General features: G+C 31.7%; 1 protein-coding gene across 3 annotated transcripts; it reads right to left on the minus strand.

Annotated features, from left to right (window-relative positions):
- Window positions 1–739: 739 nt before the first annotated feature.
- On the minus strand, window positions 740–16,957 carry LOC134244383 (receptor-type tyrosine-protein phosphatase alpha-like). 3 transcript variants are annotated; one of them, XM_062726661.1, is made up of 15 exons: window positions 16,801–16,957; window positions 8,488–8,685; window positions 8,156–8,338; window positions 7,496–7,687; window positions 6,264–6,494; window positions 5,745–5,841; window positions 5,322–5,553; window positions 4,998–5,085; window positions 4,793–4,869; window positions 4,628–4,664; window positions 3,963–4,063; window positions 3,649–3,768; window positions 2,982–3,127; window positions 1,599–1,734; window positions 740–1,392 (listed from the first exon to the last, which is right to left on the minus strand). In XM_062726661.1, exons 1-15 carry the CDS (start codon window positions 16,901–16,903, stop codon window positions 1,309–1,311), a joined length of 2,025 nt encoding a protein of 674 aa, XP_062582645.1. In that variant the 5' UTR covers window positions 16,904–16,957; the 3' UTR covers window positions 740–1,308. The 3 variants fall into 3 exon arrangements, with proteins under 3 accessions (XP_062582645.1, XP_062582643.1, XP_062582644.1); XM_062726659.1 differs by having other exon boundaries at window positions 5,745–5,847; XM_062726660.1 differs by lacking the exon at window positions 16,801–16,957 and adding an exon at window positions 12,813–13,133 and having other exon boundaries at window positions 5,745–5,847.
- Window positions 16,958–22,923: the final 5,966 nt, after the last annotated feature.

Below are 22,923 nucleotides of genomic sequence, written 5' to 3' on the forward strand. Positions count from 1 at the left end.
CTTAAAAGCATGTGAACGTTGGGTAGGGGCCCAAAGCCATGCAAAAAATGATTTAATTAAATATTATGTATATTTTGGACAAAAAAGAAAACTGTGAGTCTGGGCACGGTACCCTCTAAATCCACCAGTGCTGTTAAAAGTCGATTTTGAATAGTTAACTATTTGATGTAAGTTTAGTTCATCCCCTCCTTCAAAACCAAAGGGGTTTGACGACCATATCACTTTGAGGAATGGAAATTTAGTTAAATTGAAATGTTTGGAAAGGGTTTGGAGTTTATTATAATTAAATTAACGCTTCTGTCCGCTGTCAGAGTACATGGAGTAAGAAGCAGCGAAATACATTGTATATGCAATATGTAATGTTATCTATCTGCCATCATTGCTAAAATAATTACGTAATACATAGAATATTAATTCATTTTTTTTTTTTTTTTGGTTTTGGTTTTTGTCATTTTGTTGTAACATATTCCGTGTCAATATGGTAAAAGAATGTTCCATAACATTTTAGATATCCATATGTTACATAGATGAATTTGAACTTTGATACAATCATCTGTCGAAAACATGTATTTTGCCTCTAGCACAATTTATCTCATACTGGTTTGCAGAACAAATTACAATACATTTTCTAAATTTTGACAATGCAATTTATTAGAAAGAAAAAAAAGCAAACTCTTTTTTAGATTCCGTTTATTTTTTCTTACATTTAACACAAGGTACAAATTTGCAAAATAGGTTTCAACATAGAATATGTAAACAAAGAATATTTATTTGATTGAGGAAATCAAATTAAAAAAAAAATAATTATCGAGTTGTACTACGCTTGAAACACTGACAAAGTTAACTTCTGTGAAGCACTTTAAACAAATTCGTGTTTTTAAAAACTTGTGATATTGTCTTTTTTATATAAATCAATTTTACGTGTATATTAATGTTCGAGGAATATCATATTTTAAGTAAAACTATGTATATATGTAGAAAAACTTGATTTTTCTGGGATTTTCCATGTAATATTTGATTCTTCAGTACACAACTTTAAATGCGTTATGTTATACATTGTAAATCTGACTTTACACATAACTCTTAGCACTGCCTACAAGTACTTCTGAAATATTGCAACTGCCTATCACGATGAAAAGCTTTCTCTCCCATTAATGCTCGTTTTACTGCTTCAAACATCAGTGCACTAGCCAATCAAAACTTGTTTTTACAAAACATCCGCATTTACATCTGACAATTGTTTGAACAATTTTAATTTTCTTGGTTTCATTTAGTCTGCTCATTCACAGGTACAATAGAAATTACAGGTTAAAGTACAGACAAGTAGCTCTGGCAAACTGCATTATTTGTTAACCCCTCTTTTAAAGCATCATGAAGAAAAATGTACTGCTCCTAAAATAAAAAAAAGATTAAATTCATTGCAGTAAAAGAAGCTGCGGAAGTAATTAACTTCTCTTTTAGTTATTTGAGAGAGAGGGGGGGGTGGAAGGGAGGGAGGGAGAGAAAGGGGGAATAAACGCTTGAAGATTCGAATATTTGCCTTTTTCTGATAGTGCATAGAGATAAGTATTTTTAAAACTTTTTAAAACAAGGCTTACAAATGTCTGTACTGATTTCCCGCGCTGATGTCGGAGAGAAGCGATGTATCCTTTGACGTCAATTGTATGTTCAGCAGCGCCCTCTTCCAGGAGATAATCAAGGGCGATAAATGTCCCTGTCCTTCCTATCCCTGCACTAGAAACGTATGACGTTCTTTATATATGTTAACTCAGTAAAAGAAAACTATTAACTACAACTAATGAAATAAAAAATGTAAATAGACATACGTAGATTGGACTTAAATCGACAGGTATATATATCGACGACATTTTGTCAATAAACAATAGCTTATTTAATTCATTGTCGACTCAATATGCCCAAGTGAAGACATCACAGGGTCTGCCTTATCATTTTCATATTTTGGATGTATTATTGACTAATGGATAATAATGTCCAAAACAACTAAGGTACATTCATATGTATATATGACAAACGAGATGGTACCATGCAACTTTTCATCGTCGATTTTTCTTACTTATGTAATATCATTACAATTTACATGTATATAATTCTTTTGTTTCCAAACTTATTATATACGCAAATTCAAAGTGTTTCCTGAGCGCTATCAATTATTTAAGTGAGGCATGCTACTGCAAATATGATTATGGCAATATTTCAAAATTCTACGGTTGTTTTCATGACTTTATTTGCAAATACATGTACAACTTATTTCGCCGTAATTTGAGAGACATGTCTTACAGCAATTATTGACGAAGGATTGCTTCCTTTGCTGAAGAACTATGAACCTAGATTCGGATTTGACAATCAAATTATATATGTATCAATCCATGCTGTGGATATTTTTTATAAAGTACTAATCTTTGGCTTCTGAAGGTACTTGCTGACTGGATTTTTAAAACTAAATTTACATATGATATTTAAACCATTCTATCTACTGAATGATCAAGATAAGGTCTCAAATTGTCACTCAATGACTCTCTGACATTTCCTTACCTTTCAGTAGACTTTTATTTCCTTTCAGTAAAATTTATGGCATAAAATTATTTGGAAGCTGATTCCCCGATATGGTGTTGTGAGAAAAGTTTACATCAGTCAAATTATCGATCTTCTACTGTCTTTTTCAACGATAAATTGAAATTGAAAATCAGTGATTTTTTTCTTTTTTGATTTTGAGCCTTTGGGCAACAGATGACGACAGAAGTGTCCCTCTATTACTGAAATTAGCTTTGACTTACACTACATTCAAGTTTTCCTTTTGATAGAGATTTTTGTGTGCATGCTTTTATAAACAAGGCTTATTTCAATTATATTTGTCGACCGATCTTTACAATTTAAACAATGCTTTATTACAAAGCATGTGTTATGTTATTATACTATTTTATTGAAATGTTCACGTATAAAAATCAAAAATTAATATTTACCTGCAGTGGATGACAATGGGCCCGTCTGTTGAAGTCAGACCATTCTTGACCAGGTTACGGAAACAGATGAGTGATGTCAGATTTTCGGGGACTGAGTTGTCAGGCCACGTGGTGAAGTGAAACTGCGTCACTCTCCTAATATCCTCCTAAAGGTAAGATAACAATTTCATAGTAGGACATATTTTTTAACCTTTGATATCATTCTTGTATAAAATACTCTGATATTGTCCTGAGATTTTTTTAAACTACTGAATTTTGTGTCTTTGTCTTTTCTTTGTCTAAATACACTTGGATCGGGATCCGAGAAAATTGAAGTACTTCGATGAAATATGGAAATAACGCACACTTTTTAAGCTTGAAAATTCATTCATTCAATACAAATCATCAAAAGGGTAAATGCGGGTAGGATCAGGTCCCATGGAGGCATAGGCATTCTTGGGCAATTGTTCATTACTGACAATTACAAAAATGAAATTCGATTGGATTTGTTCTATACACTTTTTGTTTAAGCATGTTTCGGTAGCTCTAAACATCTTCTGCCTTAGAAAACGAGTAACATTAAAATGGAGGATATAAAAGTTGAGCAAAATATTTTTTCCGCTAACAAAAATAGACATGTTTATGTCATTGAAGGGAAAATGATATCAATAGCATAATAAAAGGAAACCTTGTGTTGGACAACCAAATGACGTATAACGTAAAAATTGAAGACATCAGAGGAGTCTAGTCTGATAGTGTAGGGACCAATATCAAACTCTGTATCTGGCCAGTACTTTAGACACTTCATCTAGAAAAAAGAGAAAATGTTTAAGTTTATGTTTAATCACAGCTCAACTAAGATATTGTTTACTCTTGAAATCAATTACTGTGCGCGCATTATTTAAATCATTTAAAAATACATATTCGAAAGATTTTGGAGAGGTGATTTTTTTTTTATTTCAAGCTTGAGCATATGATAAAGCATAGATATAAGAATTTTACCCTGTCGCCTTCGTACAGATTGGTCAGCATTACAATTCTTGTGGAGTTGCATTGCCATATCATCTTCCAGAAATTCTCTAATGTCTTGGGATTGAAGGGGCCTATGACATGTATAATAACTGATAAATATAGCTTTTTTCGCTATAGAAATAATGCATTACATGTACATGAAAGATATTTATATTTTGCTTTGATTTGTTTTATAAGTGCAATGATATTAAGGACAGATGATACAACCAAACTTATTTCAAAACATTTGAAAATAACAATTGAGTCATATTTAAATGAGTAAAATGAATAAGTTTTACCGCGAAGTTTTATTTATTTTTTATTCAAAATTTCACAAAAATGGGATTTGAAGTGAAAAAAATATTTGTATAGGTTAATTAGGATGGTTTCAGAATGGCAGACCCTTGAACGTCACAGAAGCTTTACAATTTTTTTATATTCTATAACTTTGTTATTTACATCATTTGCAATGAAATAAGGCCAAAAAATATACATGTATATCAATCCAGGCATAATTTTTTTTGTTTGTATCATCTGTCCTTAATTCCGTTATATTCATAGGGCGTTTATAGAACTATTTTAAATAAACGCTATATACATTTAAACCATGGGGTTATTTAAGAAAATAAAAGTTTATTATCGTAGAATAAAAATACCTTGTGCAGCTACATATGAACGTTCTCTGTTGAATCCCTATAAAAAACATAAGGGTTCACTCTATCGCATACCAGAACGAAAGTATGAAATCTTTTATTCATAATTTGATCAATTAAAACTATTTGCAGAGATATTTTTTATAGATATTGTAGTTTTATATTTACATAAATGTAGGATGCATTAACATAATCATCGTTTTCTGCTGCATCTGGTTTGATCAATTTCACGCGATTATAGTCATCTGGAAAAATAAGACTTCGTTTAGAAATAATAACAAAAGATTTTTTTTAATTATGTACATCAATTTAATCAAATTTCACAAATGTTTATTGATTCATTTAAAAATATTAATTTGACTTAAAAACTCACAAGGATAAATTCCTTTATATCTGTTATCCCTTATGTTTTGAGCTTTTAGAGCTTGCGAATGGGATTCCAGTAATCCAAAAGGAAGATCCTGCAATGAATCCAAAACAAATTGATCATTTTTTTCTAATTTTTTTAATTACATCTCTGAATTCTAATTGTTTCTTTTAAAAGTTTCTGACAAATCATTTGAACGCTACATTTTAATTACTTGTTTGATTTCAATAACTTTAAATTGATTCATTAGGCGCTAAATAGGTTCGACATACACAAAAGAGAAAAAGTTAACCAATATAGAGTGCGTAGCACTATGATTCTGTAACTAACTTCGAATTCTTTCTTCAGTGTACCATTGCGCTTTTTCTCTGGTAACGCTTTAATGAATTGCTCTATGGAGACCCTTCGTGACGTCAGATTGCAATACTCTACGGTAATGGCTTCCTCTTCTACGTAATCTGCCTCGTTCTGAGGAATTTCTTCTAACTCAGACATATCATTTGACAGAACTCTTTGAAGTTCCATTGAGATTCCAATTTCCTTGCTGCTTATATTTTTTGTCCTTAATTTAAAAATAAAATAAGTTATTGGATTTAAACCCTCTGAATAAAAGTCAACAATAAGAAAAGGATATTTTATTTTCGCTGAAATTTGACGTTGTTAAAACACAACTCCTACACTGTATAATTTATCACTATCAGTTTAAGAAATATTCATTAGTAATCAAGTAATTGTTCAGTAACCAAGGATTACCTTTTTAGGAAGATGACAAACACAACGGAGATCAAAATGAAAACCAGTCCTAAGAGCGCAGCCAGTAGTAGTGTGGTTTGGATAGGGTCTTCTTCATCTTTAACTTATAAAATAAGTTTAAAAATTCTTATTTGTTTTAAATTATAAATTCATTAAAAACATTAAATCACTGCCAGACCCAGTGGTTAGATACTCTACTGTATATTATAACATAAATTATTAGTCTTTTTTTAAAAAAATCAAAAAATGATGGCACATAATAAGATTTAACTGACACATTTTTGTGTAGGAAATACAGTCTATTTTGAACACCCTCCTTTTTTTATAATAAAGACACCCTCGTTATTTGGTTATTTGTTTAGTGATACAATGTAGAACAGACAAAGAGTTTTTTTATTCATGAATATTTCAAAATAACATTCGATGGAGTAGGGGAATACCAGGAAAAATTCTTCTGTTCATTTCAAAGTGGAAAAAGATGGCATATATATTTATGCGATAGAATTTGAAATACAAAACCTTTTGATATAAATTCTGTAATGACGTCTTGGCCACAACACTGTCCATCGCTACACTCTGTACATTTCTCTGTTGTTTGCTCACATGTAGTGTTTTCTAAACACTCGTGCTGACAGAAGTCGCCATAGAACAAATCACGACATTGATGACACTCGCCAGTTATTTGACTGCACGAATCGCACTCATTTCTACACTTAGCGCAGTTTGGTCCATAATGGTGTGAGGGACAAACTATGTTTGAAACAATGAAACAGAAAACATTCTGTAAGTTTAAATACAAGCCTAAGGGGTGACTCCTTAAATTACTGCAAAATAATAAAGTAATAAAATAAACATTGTATACATGTATTCTTTTTATCATTATCCCAATTTGAAGAAATTTATTTCTTCAACATTAGATGTAGTAATGCATATGACCTGTTTAAATCATTTTATATTCCAGCTTTGCTAGAAATTATTTTTTTTCCTTTCCTGTTTACATTGTTTTGATGGTTTGTTATTCCTTTTGTTTCAAAAATGTTTAGATTTGTGTCTTTTAAAAAAATTTGCTCAAAGTTGCAACCTACCACTGGAGAGATAACCCTGAAAAATCAGAAATGTACCCGGAACGATTTCCTGATTTTCTTTTTTTAGGTAAGATGGCGCGCAGATGAACCATTTTTATACCCTCTCCATTAAAAAATAGAAATATAAAGTAATCGTTATGTCCGTCCATTCGTCTTTTATGCTTTGGTGTACCCATCTCTTCTCCGCAACTCCTCTCATACCAATGAATGAAATTTGATGAAACTAACAGAACCTTCATTACATGCGTACATATTGTCATTGTGCACCCCCTATTTTACTTTTTGATCCTACACATATTTTGGGTTTCCAGTATATTCATATGGGAGGCGGGGATGGGGGATATCATTTAGTGCGCTCCTTGCTCACAGTACTTCTAGTTTTTTAACTTAATTGTTGATTAAGTGAAGTATCAACTGTATCTTTTTCAATGAAGGCATGATAATTTGTCTAAAAGCGCATTTTAATCATAACCCCGTATTTACAAATTTATGATTCTCTAATGAATAGTCAGTAATTATTCTTACACACTGCGTCCTCCTCTTTATCTCATATTTGGTGTTACCTACTTTACATATATTTACACTATTAGGTAAATTAAGCATATTTAAGTTAAGCATGTTTATATTGCATAAATTGAGAAAGCCTTGTCAAAACTTGTCACTTACTTATTGGATACACTTCAAACAGTCTCAGTTCTCCTTCATCTGTCCTTTTGATAACAATAGTATCTCCTGTCATTTCCCTTTGACACTCTATTTCTTTCTTCTGTTCCTTTAATCCCAACAGGGTGAATGACTGGCACAGTGTTATAGAATTCATTTCTGTATCGCTATCTTTAATGTGGACTTCATAAGTACCTAGTTAAAAACATAATACAGACTGAAAGAATAGTTAATTAATTCTAATATCAATAGTGGTATTTTAACATCAATAACATCCACACCAAAAAATACCATTAATAATTTTAAGAGCAGGTTTGGTGAAAGCAATGTCAATTTAGGAGACACACCAATTAGCATAAAGTCTTGGTATGCAACGGTAGTCATTTTCGAGGATATACAAAAATTATTCTTCATGTGTATTAAATGTATATATACATTTTATGAAAAGTGAGAGAGCGTCATAAATTAAATGTAGTAAAATATATATTTGTTACATAATTATGATTGTGATCACTGTCGATTTTAGCTATAGGTCTAAATAATTATGTATTACTTACGTAGAAAAATAGAACTAAGGAAAACAACATCCCAAAGGCATTACATTTGATAGTACACTACCTCAGATTCTTAGTTTAAAAAATATACATTCAACTTGATATTTACCACCTCTAATTGATAACAAAATCCACTTCATTTCATAGCGTCTATCTAATCTTAATATCCATGAAGCGTTGTCTCCTTTCTCTGATTGGAAGTAAGTGTCTATATTGCCATCTAAAGCTCTGAATACTGGTTCCCCAAAATCCGAAAAATTCTGTACCATATTTGGTCTGAATGGAGAAAGAGCTGAAAATAAATTATGGTAAATTCTATATTTTAATCCAATACTATGAAGAAAAATGAAAATAGACATAAAAAGATATTGAGCTAAGTACTAGCATAGAATTAAAAAAAACATAACAAATGAATTCATCTGACTCTAATGAAATATATACCTATTGGTTTCATTTCAAACACTTTCAATGGTCCATTTCCTTTGATGGTGATTATGTTTCCTTTCGTCGTTGAAAGACCTGGATATTCACACAATATTAGTTGATGCAAAGATGCTGTATTTGTATATATAGGCCTGAGGACATCCGCACATTTTACTGGAGGTGCTTCGTTTAAGTCAATGTAGACTTGGTATGCTTCTTGAAATACATAAACTCAACATAAGTATAATTATGAATTATTGGGTTTGTCTATCAAGAGTCAATGTAAAAAGGATATTTATTTTTAAATTACAAAAAAACTTTCACCAGAATTAACTTTGAAAAAGATCCAATCAATTCTGTAAACATTATCCAGCTTAACAGACCACGACTGGTTATTCCCATCATTGGTCAAGGAGTAAGTTTCCATGTCATCATCACAGCCCAGACTGGCGACGAAAGAACCATTTGTAGAGGATTGTTCAGCATCCTCACATATAATGTGAGATAAATTTCCTAAAGTAAATAAATGTGACGACTTTCCGTCTAAATCAATTTCATAGCTGCATGTAAAAAATTCTAAAAGATACTTAATCCAAATCGTGTTTAAGCTTTGAAATTAAGTAGATAAACCTTTTCCGGTAAATACGAATTCAAATTTTAACAAGGAAGAAAATTGCTTTAAACCAAATAAAAGTAATTGGAAACATTTATACATACCTCTTACAAAACAATTTATCATTGGCAAAATGAGCGTAAAAAAATTCACCCAGGCTTTGTCAAGTGGAATAAACTTCATTACCTTCCAATGACTTAATAGTATTGAAATAGTGAGAAAAAAGGATCACATTAACAGGCTTCCTTCAATTTATCAAATCCTCTTAGAATGATTTTACAAGGTTGATTATGACTGGAAATTGAATTGCTGGACTTCCGTCCTGTTTCATGGCTAAAAAATGTAAATTAGTACGTATTTTAGCCTTATATGTATTTCATGTTTACCTTTGATACTGCCTTAATCCACCCCTAGTTTATTGTTGTTTATTTACAAAACAATTGCGCTCAATTAAGAAAACTACTGGTTAAATGAAACAATATATTAAACACTTCAACCTTTATTTAAGGCGAAAACTCAAACTATACACTAAACCCATGCATGTCATAACTGTAATCATCATATACATGAAGAAAAATCTCTAAAAACTGTGTACACAGTACGATATTTAGTCTACATATATGAGATTTTAAAAAAGTTATCCACATACCGTTATAGTCTTCATACAACGTTATTCTCTTCCAATATCATTTATAACAAACCTTCTTTAATTTGGATCGTTTTATAACGTGTGTTTTTATTCTTTCGGAAAAAACCTTCAACTTAGTTGTACGCAAGCAATTGGTGAATGAATACGTTTACAGACATAAAGGAATTAAGATGTTATTTTTAGGCTTCATCTTTGGTTATCGTTAAATCCGTTTTTCAGAAGGATGCTGCATTCAGCAAATGTCTAATATACCCAGTAGGTAACACCATCCGTATTTAATAATTCCCCCGCCATTTTTCATTATATTTGTTACGACATTATACATATTACATCAATATGAATTAGTTTCCTTTCAAAAAATAAGCTTTAACATTCTTTTTTTCATTTTTTAGCTGTATCTATATGGGTGAAATATTCTTGAATGGGTCTTAAAACAACATACAACTAATCAATTAATCAATCAATCATATTCCCATGTAGATAAGAAAATAAATCCTTAATAGAAACCTTGTAATGTAAAAACTGTTGTAATCTCCTGATCACATCTCCTTCCATAAAATCCATCCAAACAATTGTCACAGGCTCCTGTTGCTTGGTCACATATCATGTTGTGACAGTTTGCTGGGCACCTGAGCTGACAGAAGTCGCCGTAGAAAGATCTTTGACATTTATCACACACGCCAGTTATTTGACTACACGACTCACACTCATTTTTACATTTAGCGCAGCTTGGTCCATAGTGGTTTAAAGAACAAACTGTAATTAAAAAAGAAACTAAATGATAAATGATTCTAACATTGTACTAATGGTTTAGAATATCAGCTATGCGATTCGTTATTAGCAGACCTATTTTTATATTCATATGAAGCAGAACTTGTGCAACATTTTTTGCGTGAGAAGAAGAAAACACTTGCTGTGGCCTTCAACTCGACATTTAGATATATCGTATAATCAATTAACAATGGTAATTTCCATTCCTACGTAGATACGATATATCCTGGTGCTTGAGATAAAAGATACTACAGAGTCTGACACATCTGTTTCATACTTGGAAATTTTATTTGAAAAAGGCGTAAATGGTGATTTAACAACCAAGTTCTATGATAAACGTGTTGACCCTAACTTTTCTATAGTCCACTTCCCTTACTTAGGCAGCAATATACCTTCATAACCTGCATACGGAGTTTATGTATCTCAATTAATTCGATACGCAAGAGCATGCATTATGTATGAATAGTTTCTAAAAAGGTAAATTATTGACAAACAATTATCAGGAGTCTCGTTTAAAGTCATCATTTCGTAACTTCAATGGCCGATACAATGACCTTGTCAGCAATTAATCATTGAGTCAAATGCTGATTGACATTTATCATACTAATTGTTTGTCCGGTTCATTATTTATACACTGCGTTGACGACGGATTTTTCCGTGAATTCCCGATCATGACAAGGAGCACGCGGCGGGTGTGACCGGTCGGCAGGGGATGCTCACTCCTAAATGGTACCTGATCCCACCTTCGATGTTTAGGAGGTCCATGTTTGCTCTGCTCCTGTTTGTACTGTTTTATGGATTTTTCATCTTGAATACTGTTCGTTATCTCCATATGTTTCATGATACATGTAAGTTGCCTAATCACGGAATATTAATACATCTAATGACATAATTTTGTAAGTTACAATTATAGTTATACTTTTATGGATAAAGCATCACCTGACACTTACTTATTGGATACACTTCAAACAGTCTCAGTGCGCCTTCATCCGTCCTCTTGATAACAATTGTATCTCCTGTCATTTTCTTATGACACTCTATTGCTTTCTTCTGTTCATTTAATCCAAACAGGGTGAATGACTGGCACAGCGTTAGAGAATTCATTTCTGTATCGCTATCTTTAATGTGAACTTCATAAGTACCTTATCAATATAACATTATACAAACTGAAAGAATAGTTCATCAATTATCATATCAAGAGTGGCATTCTGACATAAATAAAGTCTACACACATAAAAATCATTGATTTAAAGAGCAGGTTGTCTGTTGAGACCAATATCAGTTATGGGGACACACAAGCCCACTTGTATTTTGTTAATCATATAAATTAGTAATAATTATTGTAAAATTATGTATAAACATTGCTTTGGTTATATTCTTAAGGGGATTCATAAAGTCGAAAAAATAAACCTTTGTCTTTAGTAAAAATATATGTTAGAAACCTTATTTGGAGAAAAACACACTTTTTTGTCCTATAAGCATATAAATTATATACCGGGTATAACACGTACAAAACCAACTTTAGAAAAAGGATATTTCAAGTGCTTTACTTTTGATTGAACACAACTTCAATTTTCTCAAATATTATACATTCAACTTGATATTTACCACCTCTAATTGATAACAAAATCCACTTTATTTCATAGCGTCTATCTAATCTTAATATCCATGAAGTGTTGTCTCCTTTCTCTGATTGGAAGTAAGTGTCTATATTGCCATCTAAAGCTCTGGATACTGGTTCCCCAAAATCCGAAAAATTCTGTACCAGATTTGGTCTGAATGGAAAAAGTGCTAAAAATTGTGAAAAGTTTTCATCGTTTAATTTCTCATTATCCATGATATTCCACATTTTTAATAATTATTATACTTCAATCATTTCCCCTAATTTATTATAGAGGACACCAAAAAAATATTGAGTAATATACAACATGTAGAAGTGGATTAAATTCTGATAGGACAAACATATTAAATAATTCTATTAGGCCTTAATGAAATGTATACCAATTGGCTTCATTTCAAACACTTTCAATGGTCCATTTCCAATGATGGTGATTTTGTAGCCTTTTGACGTTGAAAGACCTGGATATTGACACAATATTAGTTGATGCCAAAGTTCTCTGTTTGTATATCTAGGCCTGAGGACCTCCATGCACTTCACAAGAGCTGTTTCATTTAGGCCAATGAAGACTTGGAATGCATCTGTATGTATGCAATCAAAACATTAAATATATGACATTGTTTGAAAAATTCAGTGGCTTTTATCAAGAACTCACATTTTACAGAAATATACTTAGAAAAAATATTTCATACCAGAATTAGTTTTAAGAAAGATCCAATCAACTCTGTAAACATTATCCAGCTTGACAGACCACGACTGATTATTGTCATCATTGGTCAGGGAGTATGTTTCCATGTCATTATCACAACCCAGACTGGCGACAAACGAGCCATTTGTAGAGGATTGTTCAGCTTCTTCACATATTATTTGAGATAAAATTCCTAAAGCAAATAAATGTGACAATTCGTCGTTTAATAAAGTAATTCACTTCTGAATAAAAAGCAATATTTTGAAAATGATACTCTATTTACTGCTAATGTCTTTAAGCTAAAGAAAAAAATAAGAAGAAAATCCAGGCCGTAAGAATTCAAATTTAACTGAAGAAATCTTAGATCAAATAAAAATGTATCGAAACATTTAAAATTACATACCTCTTCCAAAACTATTTATTATTGGCAAAATAAGCGTTAAAAATTTCATCCAAACATCGTCGAGTTTCATAACTTTTCAATCACTTTAAAGAATTGGAATAGTTAGAGAGAAAAAATAGATAAAATTAACAATCTTCCTGAAATTTATCAAAATTCTTTTTGGATGATTTTTACAAGTTTGATAATGACTGGAAATTGAATTACTGGACTTCCGTCCTGTTCATGCGTTAAAATGTAAACGAGTATGTATTTTTGTCCTTTTCGTGTTTCATGTTCACCTTTGATATTGCCTTATCCGCACCCAATTCATTGTTGTTTAATTACAGAAAAATGCGCTCAATTAAGACAATTGTTTGTAAAATAAAAGTTATCATTCAGAAAACATAAAATTTAGCGCTAAATTTATTGGAGGGCAAAAACACAAAACTACAAATAAGTCCATGCATGACATAATTGTATTCATTACATATATATGAAAAGCTTTAAAAAAAACTGTGTACGATCTACAGTCTTTACTACATATATGAGATTGAAAAAGTTATCCACATACCTTTATATTCTTCATATAACGTTCCTCTTCTCTTCTAATGTCATTTAAAACAAACCTTTTGATTTTTTTTTTATCGTTTTTGGTACGCATTTTTCATTCTTTCGGAAAAAAAAATTTAACTTTGTTGTACATAAGCGATTGATGAATGAATATGATTATACATAAAAGCAGAGAATTTTAGATTCTTATACGGATTTTAAAATTCCCCTACCATTCTTTCATAATACTTGTTACAAAATGCATATCACATTAATAAGAATAAGAGACGCTTAAAAAAAAGTTTTGACACATTATTACTTCATTTCTCCAATCAGATAAGCAAATGAACCTTAAGTTAATGGAAACCTTGTCATAAAGAAACTGTTGTAATCTCTTGCTCACAACTTCTTCCATAAAACCAAAACTTACAATTGGTAGGGGCTTCTGTAGCTTGGTCACATATTATGTTTTGACACTTTGCTGGAAACCGTAGTTGACAAAAGTCACTATAGAAGGACCTTGGACATTGATCACACACACACCAGTTATTGAATTACACGACTCGCACTCACTTCTACATTTAGCGCAGTTTGGTCTATTGTGGCTTGAAGAACAAACTGTAATTAAAAAAGAAACTGAATGATAAATGATTCTGGCATTGTGCAAATAATTTAACATACAAGCTATGCTATTTTTTTGCTTCCCTTGTTATGAATGTTTGATAGTCGTTAGCGCAAGATGTAATGAATTTTCTCTTCAATAATATTCTTTTTAGAATCTAATGATGAGAAAAAGTGAAAAGCAAAGCTTCATGCTTACTTATTGGATACACTTCAAACATGCAGTCTCAGTGCGCTTTCATATATATATGTCCTATTGATAACAATGGTATCTCCTGTCATTTCTCTGTGACACTCTAATGTCTTCTTCTGTGGTACATGTGTATTAAGCCAAACAGAGTGAATGACTGGCATAGCGTTAAATCATTCATGGGTGTATTACTTTCTTTAATGTGCACTTCATAAGTACCTAGTTAAACATAATAAAAATTATTAATTGTCATATATATATATATATATATATATATATATATATATATATATATATATATATATATATATATATATATATATATATATATATATATATATATATATATATATAGGGAAAATGTTGTAGAAGTCCATGGTATAGGTTAAGTTATAAATCAAAATTATATCCAAGATAAACAAACAAGTTTACGTTTAAGGAATGTTTTTAAGTTTTGTGTGAGTTATTGGTGTGTGAATCACACAGACTTGTCACGTAGGCATATTTCATGAAGCGAGCTAGCGCTTCATAAAAAATATGCCTACGTGCAAGTCTGTGTGATTCACACACAAATAATTCACACTAAACTTAAAAAACATTCCTTATATTTACATTTTACATGTTTGGAAGCAACTGAAATGTACTCAATAATTGAATTTCTCGCTGCCCTATATCGTTGCATTTTTATTAACGTCGCTGCAGCCTCATTGTGACGTCACATTAACGCACGTTGTTCCGTATATATTTCTACGAGTGAGTATACAAGAAAATGGTTTTCACATCAATTTCACAGTTGGTTTAGTAGAAAAACACAGCGAATGTAAACATGTAAATGTAATGTTGTTTCATGAGTGGGACAAGGTCATTTTGTTTTTTCACGAGTGCAAAGTAAAAGTGAAAAATTAATATAAAAAACCCTATCTATGCTGTGAAAAAAATCGATATCCATCACAAAACATTGAACTATCTGCTTTTCATATGTACAAGAATTTTTCCCGCTAATTCTATCTCTTACAAGTGACATAGGTTGTGACAACATAGTGTAGTTGTTGAAGACATTATATTTGGAAAGCATTTGGCAGATTTAGTCTCTGTTGATATTGTTATAATGACTACATTGCATATAAAGACAAATATCTTGTGACAGGCCATAAATTTTCCCTTCATTTTGGTAATCCTACCACACTGTGACAGATTATCACTATACTTTTATTTAATGAATCAGTTACGGTATTTTACTGTTAGAGTGTATTTGAAAAACCGTAAAATAGATGTACTCATCTCTGAATTTTCCAAAGTATTTTATCTGTACATATTAGAATAATTAAAAAAGATGCAAAACAAAGAAGAGTAAGCTTTATTATCCATTTAGTATTACGTAGTTTATGATATTATTAAAACTTATTTCAAGGAACATGAGGAAAGAACAGTGGGTTCCATTGGAATTAAAGGCAGTTGTTTCTCAGGAATAAAACTTTTCAAGATAAAGATTATATTCAATATTAAATGATTGTACAAAAACTCAAATTTTAAAGTTTAAAGCATTTACCCTATTAATAAAATAATAATAGCTACCTCCTCTTATTGAAACGAGAATCCATTTCATTTCATAACTTTTGTCTAATCTTAATATCCATGAAGCATTGTCTCCTTTCTCTGATTGGAAGTAAGTGTCCATGTTGCCATCTAAAGCCCTGGATACTGGTTCCCAAAAATCCGAAATTTTTTTTACTATGCTTGGTATTAATGGAGTAGGTGCTAAAAAGATGATGTTAAATTTTTATCATTTGCAACTTCATCAATATTATCGAATTTTTTTCAGCAATTTATTATGGAGGATATAAAAACAAAAATTAATGAAAACGTTATCATTAATTTTCATTAGACAAACATAATTATAATAAAATGAGTTAACTTGACTGTGAAATGACATACCGATTGGTTTCACTTCAAATATTTTCAGTGGTCCATTTCCAATTTTAATGATGTTGATTCTGTTGCCTTTTGTTGTTGAAAGGCCTGGATATTTACATAGTATTAGTTGATTTGAAGAAGTTGTGTTTGTATTTGTGTCTGTATTTCTTGGTCTAAGGACCTCCGCGCATTTTACAGAAGCTGCTTTATTCAGGTCAACAAAGACTTGGAATGCATCTGTATGTATACAATCAAACATTCATATTCATGTATGAAAAATTTTTGCTGCTTTTATCAAGATCTCAAATTTTACAGATATATACTTTTAAAAAATACCAGAATTAATTTTCAGAAAGATCCAATCAACTCTGTACACTTTATCCAGCTTTACAGACCACGACTGGTTATTCCCATCATTGGTCAGGGAGTACGTTTCCATGTCATCGTCACAACTAAGACTAGCGACCAAAGAGTCATTTGTAGATGACTGTTCAGCGTCTTCACATATAATGTATGATGAAAATCCTACAACAAAAAGAAAACGAAGCCTTTACATCAAAATTGAAAGTTATGAAATTTCTTGTGAAAAAAAATCCGTTATGGTCAAATTCATCTCAATTCAACTTAAACATTTTAGAAGGAAATAGAAGAAATAAAAACATAATTTTTTAACCTACCCGGTACAACACTATGAAGTATTGATAAAATTAGTGTATAATACTTAAGCCAGGTGAAGTCAAATAAAATAAACTTCAATAATTTTCCAATAACAGAAATTAACTGTTTACGATTCATATTAACTGGAGTATACTCAAACAGTTTTACAAACATACCCTTTAAAAATTTTATTCTAATACCCTCTTCTTACGGAACTCGGTAGGTGCAAGCTAGTTAAAAAAAATAATTTATCTGAGGGTCGCCACGTCTGTATATTCAATTGGCAATATCTGATTATTCTAATAGATATGATGATTACTTTGCATGATTTTTTTTTCAAAAGAAAAGTCACCCACTACTTTTTCATAAGCAATCTTAATTGAAATATTTTCAGATTAAATCTTAATTCAAAATATTTTGAGAAAAGCATAACGTTAGAGTTGTAATTGGGACTTAATTTCCGACAAAGGCTTAATTTTCTTGTAAATATCATTAAATTAGATATTATTTGATCGTTTTAACAAAAAACATTTGAGACTAACATTGGGAACGCATTTGTTATAAATATAACATCAGTTGTAGTCTATTGCTTAATACATTTTTTAAAATAATATTATACAATACCAGTACATTCATGAATAAGATTTACAATTATATTAAAGGTAAAGTACTCCAGAGGAAGAAAATTCTCACATTTTTTTTATTCTTCCATTCAAATATAATTGATTAAATTAAACCTTGAATTAACTTCTCAGATAGCAGGATGTTATTGGACCTTTGTTGGGCCAACAATGCTCCTTATGGTGGGGCACCGTATGCATTTAACATTGGGCCAACCGTAATGTGCTAATCGGCCCTTAATCAGACCAAATTGTTGGCTTATTGTTGGGCCAATGCAACAGACAAAATTGGGGCACTTTTGGGCCAATGCATTCTTTCAATATTGGACAAATGTCCTTTTTGTAAGTTGAGCCATTGTTAGCAAATAATATTGGGCCAACGGTAATTTGCTCATTGGCCCCTAATCAGACCAACTTGTTGGCTTATTGTTGGACCACTGGAATGGATATTATTGAGCCATTGTTTGGCTATAAATTCTTTCGATATTAGGAAAACATTGTTTTGGGGCCAACGTTGGTCTGTATCTTATTAGGTCTCCATCGGAACAACTCATTTGCCAGTTGTATATCTCGTAGGTTTACCATCATCAAGAAATACATTGTAAGTAGCTCAACATTTATAAAAAAAAAGAAAAACCTGAGGAAAAAGAGAAAATGAAATTAATTTGTAACATATTTTGTCTCTCAGTTCATTCTTTGATAGTATTCTCAATGTCTTTGTTTTCGGCGCAAAAATGGCGCAGATATTACAAGTACATGTAGCCCGGATGCTACCTACCCATGATGCTCAGCCAGATATATGGTATTAGGCCAACTTAGGGCCAATGCAGATCTCCCTACAGATATTCTCTCTCATTACATCAGATTTATGATAGAACGCCAACAGTTAGCCCAACATTGGCCCCATGATCCATCACCAACTATCATTATTCCAGGTTGGACAACCGTTGGCCCAATAAAGGTAACCCAGCAGCGATAATACAACCATAATATAAGATTGGGCCAACGATGTGCTGCTATCTGGGTTAGAACCAAGCAAAATAGAATCTGTAGAATTTTTCGATCGCAGCTCTTTCAATAAAACTCACGAGTGTAGCTATTACAGATTCCTGTTGTTTGATCACGTGTCAAGGTGTGACCAGTTAGTAAGTGTTGACAAAGATCACTGTAGAATGCCCCTCAATACTGATTGACCAAATATTGTACCTTGTCATTTCCAAATTATTCATTGAACTGGTAACCTACATTGTAACAACTTAAGCAAGCTTTAAAAAAAATAAATTCTGAAACTTCAATTAAACTGTACAAACATTAATCCTGGAACTGTACAAATATTAATCCTGGATTGTGCAAGTGCTGTATCTTACAAAAAGTGTCGAAACAGCCAGCATAGATCCAAGAGCAATTAACAATAGCAAATTAAATTAATACTCATGGACCATCCAAACACCACCCACTCCCGCGTTTTACGGGTCTCATATATTTTTAAAATATAGCGTCATATTATCGGTCCATTTAAGAAATAAACAACGTTATTCAGTGAACATGGCGTTATGAATAGCAATTGCTCTGCTGGCATATTCCATGATGCGCGCTAGCGCATCATGGAAAATATGCCAGCAGAGCTATTGCTATTCATAATGCCATGTTCACTGAATAATCGTTGTTTATTACTTATATTTGCATTCTTTGATTTTTTTTCAAGAATATCAGAGGAAATCCTGACTTACATAAGGACGCAGCTTCTTGTTTTCAGTAAAGAAAAATATACGGCTTTAAAATCAGTAAACCTGATTAATGCTCCTTTTCTCTAATAAATCACAAACAGTTTATAAAGTATTTCCCTCTCAAACACAGTTATCTGCCTCTGCAGGCCAGGGGTAAACTATGCGCAAATCCAAGATTTGTCGCTGTGTTGGGCCGGGGAAAATGATTCCACCTGATAAGTAGAATGTTCTTGCCCCTTGCCCTCTGAGCGGGCCAAAAAGGACTTGGATTTACCGCCTTTATTTCGAAGTTGATGTTCGATGTTCAAGTCCAGATGTCAGTGGTCCTTGTTTTAGGAGTCCAGGGAGGATCCATGCTGGCGTGTTCGCCAATACCGCCAGTAGCGGATGGTCTGGAAGAAACTGTGGTGAACTGTTTCCAGAGACAATCATGATTCAGACTGTTTTAATAGTGTTAAAATGATTTATTTAAGTTTATATTGTGTAAACAATTAGTATTGTACATCACAGGAGGTTAAATATCATTATTATTTGTGTGAAAATCTTATTTTATTTTATATTGTAAATGGCCTCCACTTGGTCGGAATTGGGACATTCCTCCACAAAATGGGGGGGAATGTAGTGTATTTGGGGGGTGTTTTTAATTTGTAATTGGGTTCGGGCTCGGGAGCCCATATCTCTCTCTCTTCCCGCGTTTCCGCCAAGCCAGGTGCAGGCCATGAATTGAGAGCTCCCTGATTTTGTTATATTTTCTAATCAATTGTTCTTAATCAATATATTATTTTTATCCAAAGTGATTTAGTTCTTTAATGATATTAGAAAATCATTAACATGAACAAAATCATGAGTAAAATATTTTTAAAACTTGCTTTAAACTAAGTTTTAATCGCTGTTATCATGTTTCAATTACATTATCATTTCGCATCCGATAATTGATAATTCATGCTTAAAGCTGACATGAATTCTTAAAAACGCAACATTTTCATCTATGTACGACTTGTTTCATATCAACTATAGCCGTATTCCGCCATATTTCTTTCAGATACCTTGTCTCATTGTAACGATATATACCCCAAAGCGCTCGTTACACTTGAATGATTTTTTGGTTTGGATATCGACTTGTGCACATCTCCGATGGTAAAGCATATGAGAACACATGAGGTGATCAAGACATTTCAAAACTACAATAAACGACATAATAATCATATTTTTGAATAATTATTGATTTGAATCAAAAGAAAAAAGATGCAAGTGTGGAAGAGAAATTTAGATGCACGAATACGTATTTTCACAGTGCACCAGTTTATGCAGAATAAACTTGAAATAAATAGCAGTAAAATGTGCAAACACATTTTGAAATCATATCATTTAAATGGAACAAAACAACCAACGTCTTTGATTTGCAGCTCCTATGCAATTGATGCATATCGAGAAAACGCCGCGAACGCTGTAAACGTACCCATACCTGGTAATAAGGTTACTGCATCGGTTCGAAGATGTGCACAAGTCAAGTGATATACACTCTGAATTCCATTTATTGAAATATGCATCACAAAAAAGAAATAAACTCCGTAAAAGCTCAATAGTAAACAGGTAAACACACTGTCATTACTTTGTACAGACTAGCAAGTCGATACACTTAGTCCGTGCTGATCAGATTTTGGTCAGGGAAAATATCACAAGTGGAAATAGAAGTTATTTGGTATTTGCGCGGCTGAAGGGGGGGGGGGTTATAACTGCCGTTCATGAGCTATAATTGTGAATTGTCTATCTACATGTAGTTCTAATATACATTCTATACAAAGTCATGTGTATAGTCTGCAGTTGGTTTGCGTCGCAAAATTCATTTTTTAATTATAACTGATTATTTTAGTACTAATCTCAAATTTAAATTAGTACAGCTACTGAGTTCTACAAATACTAAAGAACTATGTAACCCGGGCAAATTTTTGTATTTTTCTCATCAATTAAGAAATGATGTTCTAAATAATAATTAAATGATATTGTTATGCAATTAATACATGTATATTGTATAGCCTGTACAAATCTTATGTATGAATATTGTATACCTATGAGATGTAATGTCTCTGGTTCAAATAAAATACAAAATCAAAACCAAGTAATTTGATATACGGTAATTATTTACTTCAAATCTTAAAAGTAGGGATGTCAAAATTGTCAATAACTGATATTCGAATATTCGATAGAAGTATTCGAATATATTCGAATATTCGATAAAAAATATACATCTTGCATTATTAAATATATGTATCTTCAGTTTTCTGTCAAGTAGTATAGGTTTTATGGCATTATTTTGGAATAAAAACACTCATGTAGAGTTCGGTAAATGCACTGCAATTATACATTTTTTTTAAATTATTGAATAGTATATATCCAAAGTGTAATGATTGTTTTTTGAAAATTCAAAGGATTCTTTAGGATGTCTTACTAAAGTCTACATCATTAACTCCTACAAACTTATAGCTAGCAGAACAACTATCTAACGGTGAAATATTTAAAACAATTACTTTTTGCTAATTTTAATTTCCTGATAATGATTTTAATGATATTTACATAAACAAAGGGTCCGTGTGTATACTGTAAAATTGTGTCCTTACAACAATACAAGCTGATTATAAGTACTGGACACTATTATACCACTAATTAAGTGAACAAATAAATCAATTACTTTAATAGATACACTCTTCACACCTTTTAGGTAATCCAAGAGGAGTGTTTTTTTTTTTTTAATTTTGTACAAACTTGATTCAATTTCTAATAAAACTTGCCAGGTTTTTTTTTCTCTTTTTAATGCTTGTATACTTAAAAAAGAATATTCGAATCATGAATTAATATTCGAATATCAACTCATCGAATGAATATTCGAATATTCGAATATTCGTTGACATCCCTACTTAAAAGCAATTAATCACTTTAACACACAAACACACGGAGAAAGGCCATCCCCTGTCCAGATTGACATTTAGGCATTTGATTTTTTCAGGCGGGGGGGGGGGGGGGCTTATTTAAATATTCTTGGAAGACAGACATTTCTACCGAATTCAATTTTGAGATTTTTTTTAAAATGTGTCACTCCGACCACAAAGTATGTGCATTTTGAGGAATGTAACTGTTTAATAATTATGTTGTTATAGAGAGTCTTTCGAGTTTTCAGTATCCCTGCTTGATAGTCTAGCTATTTTTTTAAATATAAAAATAATTTCTGTAGGAATATTTGGGAGATAAGCTAGGGTAGGGATACTTGACACTGGTTGAATACGGATAATTTTTATTTACTATTTTGTATATTGAACTCTCTCTCTCTCTCTCTGTAACCACCCGTTAGGGCAATAAAAGGTATAAGATCCTACGCATTTTGTGCTGTACCATTTATTTAGCTTTAGGACAGATCAAGGATTTTTTTTCAGGCGGGATGTCGAAACTTCATAAATTCA

This window comes from Saccostrea cucullata, unplaced genomic scaffold (genome assembly GCF_032062105.1).
Source record: "Saccostrea cucullata isolate Sc308-1 unplaced genomic scaffold, CSIRO_AGI_Scuc_v1 ctg7686, whole genome shotgun sequence".
NCBI lineage: Eukaryota > Metazoa > Mollusca > Bivalvia > Ostreida > Ostreidae > Saccostrea > Saccostrea cuccullata.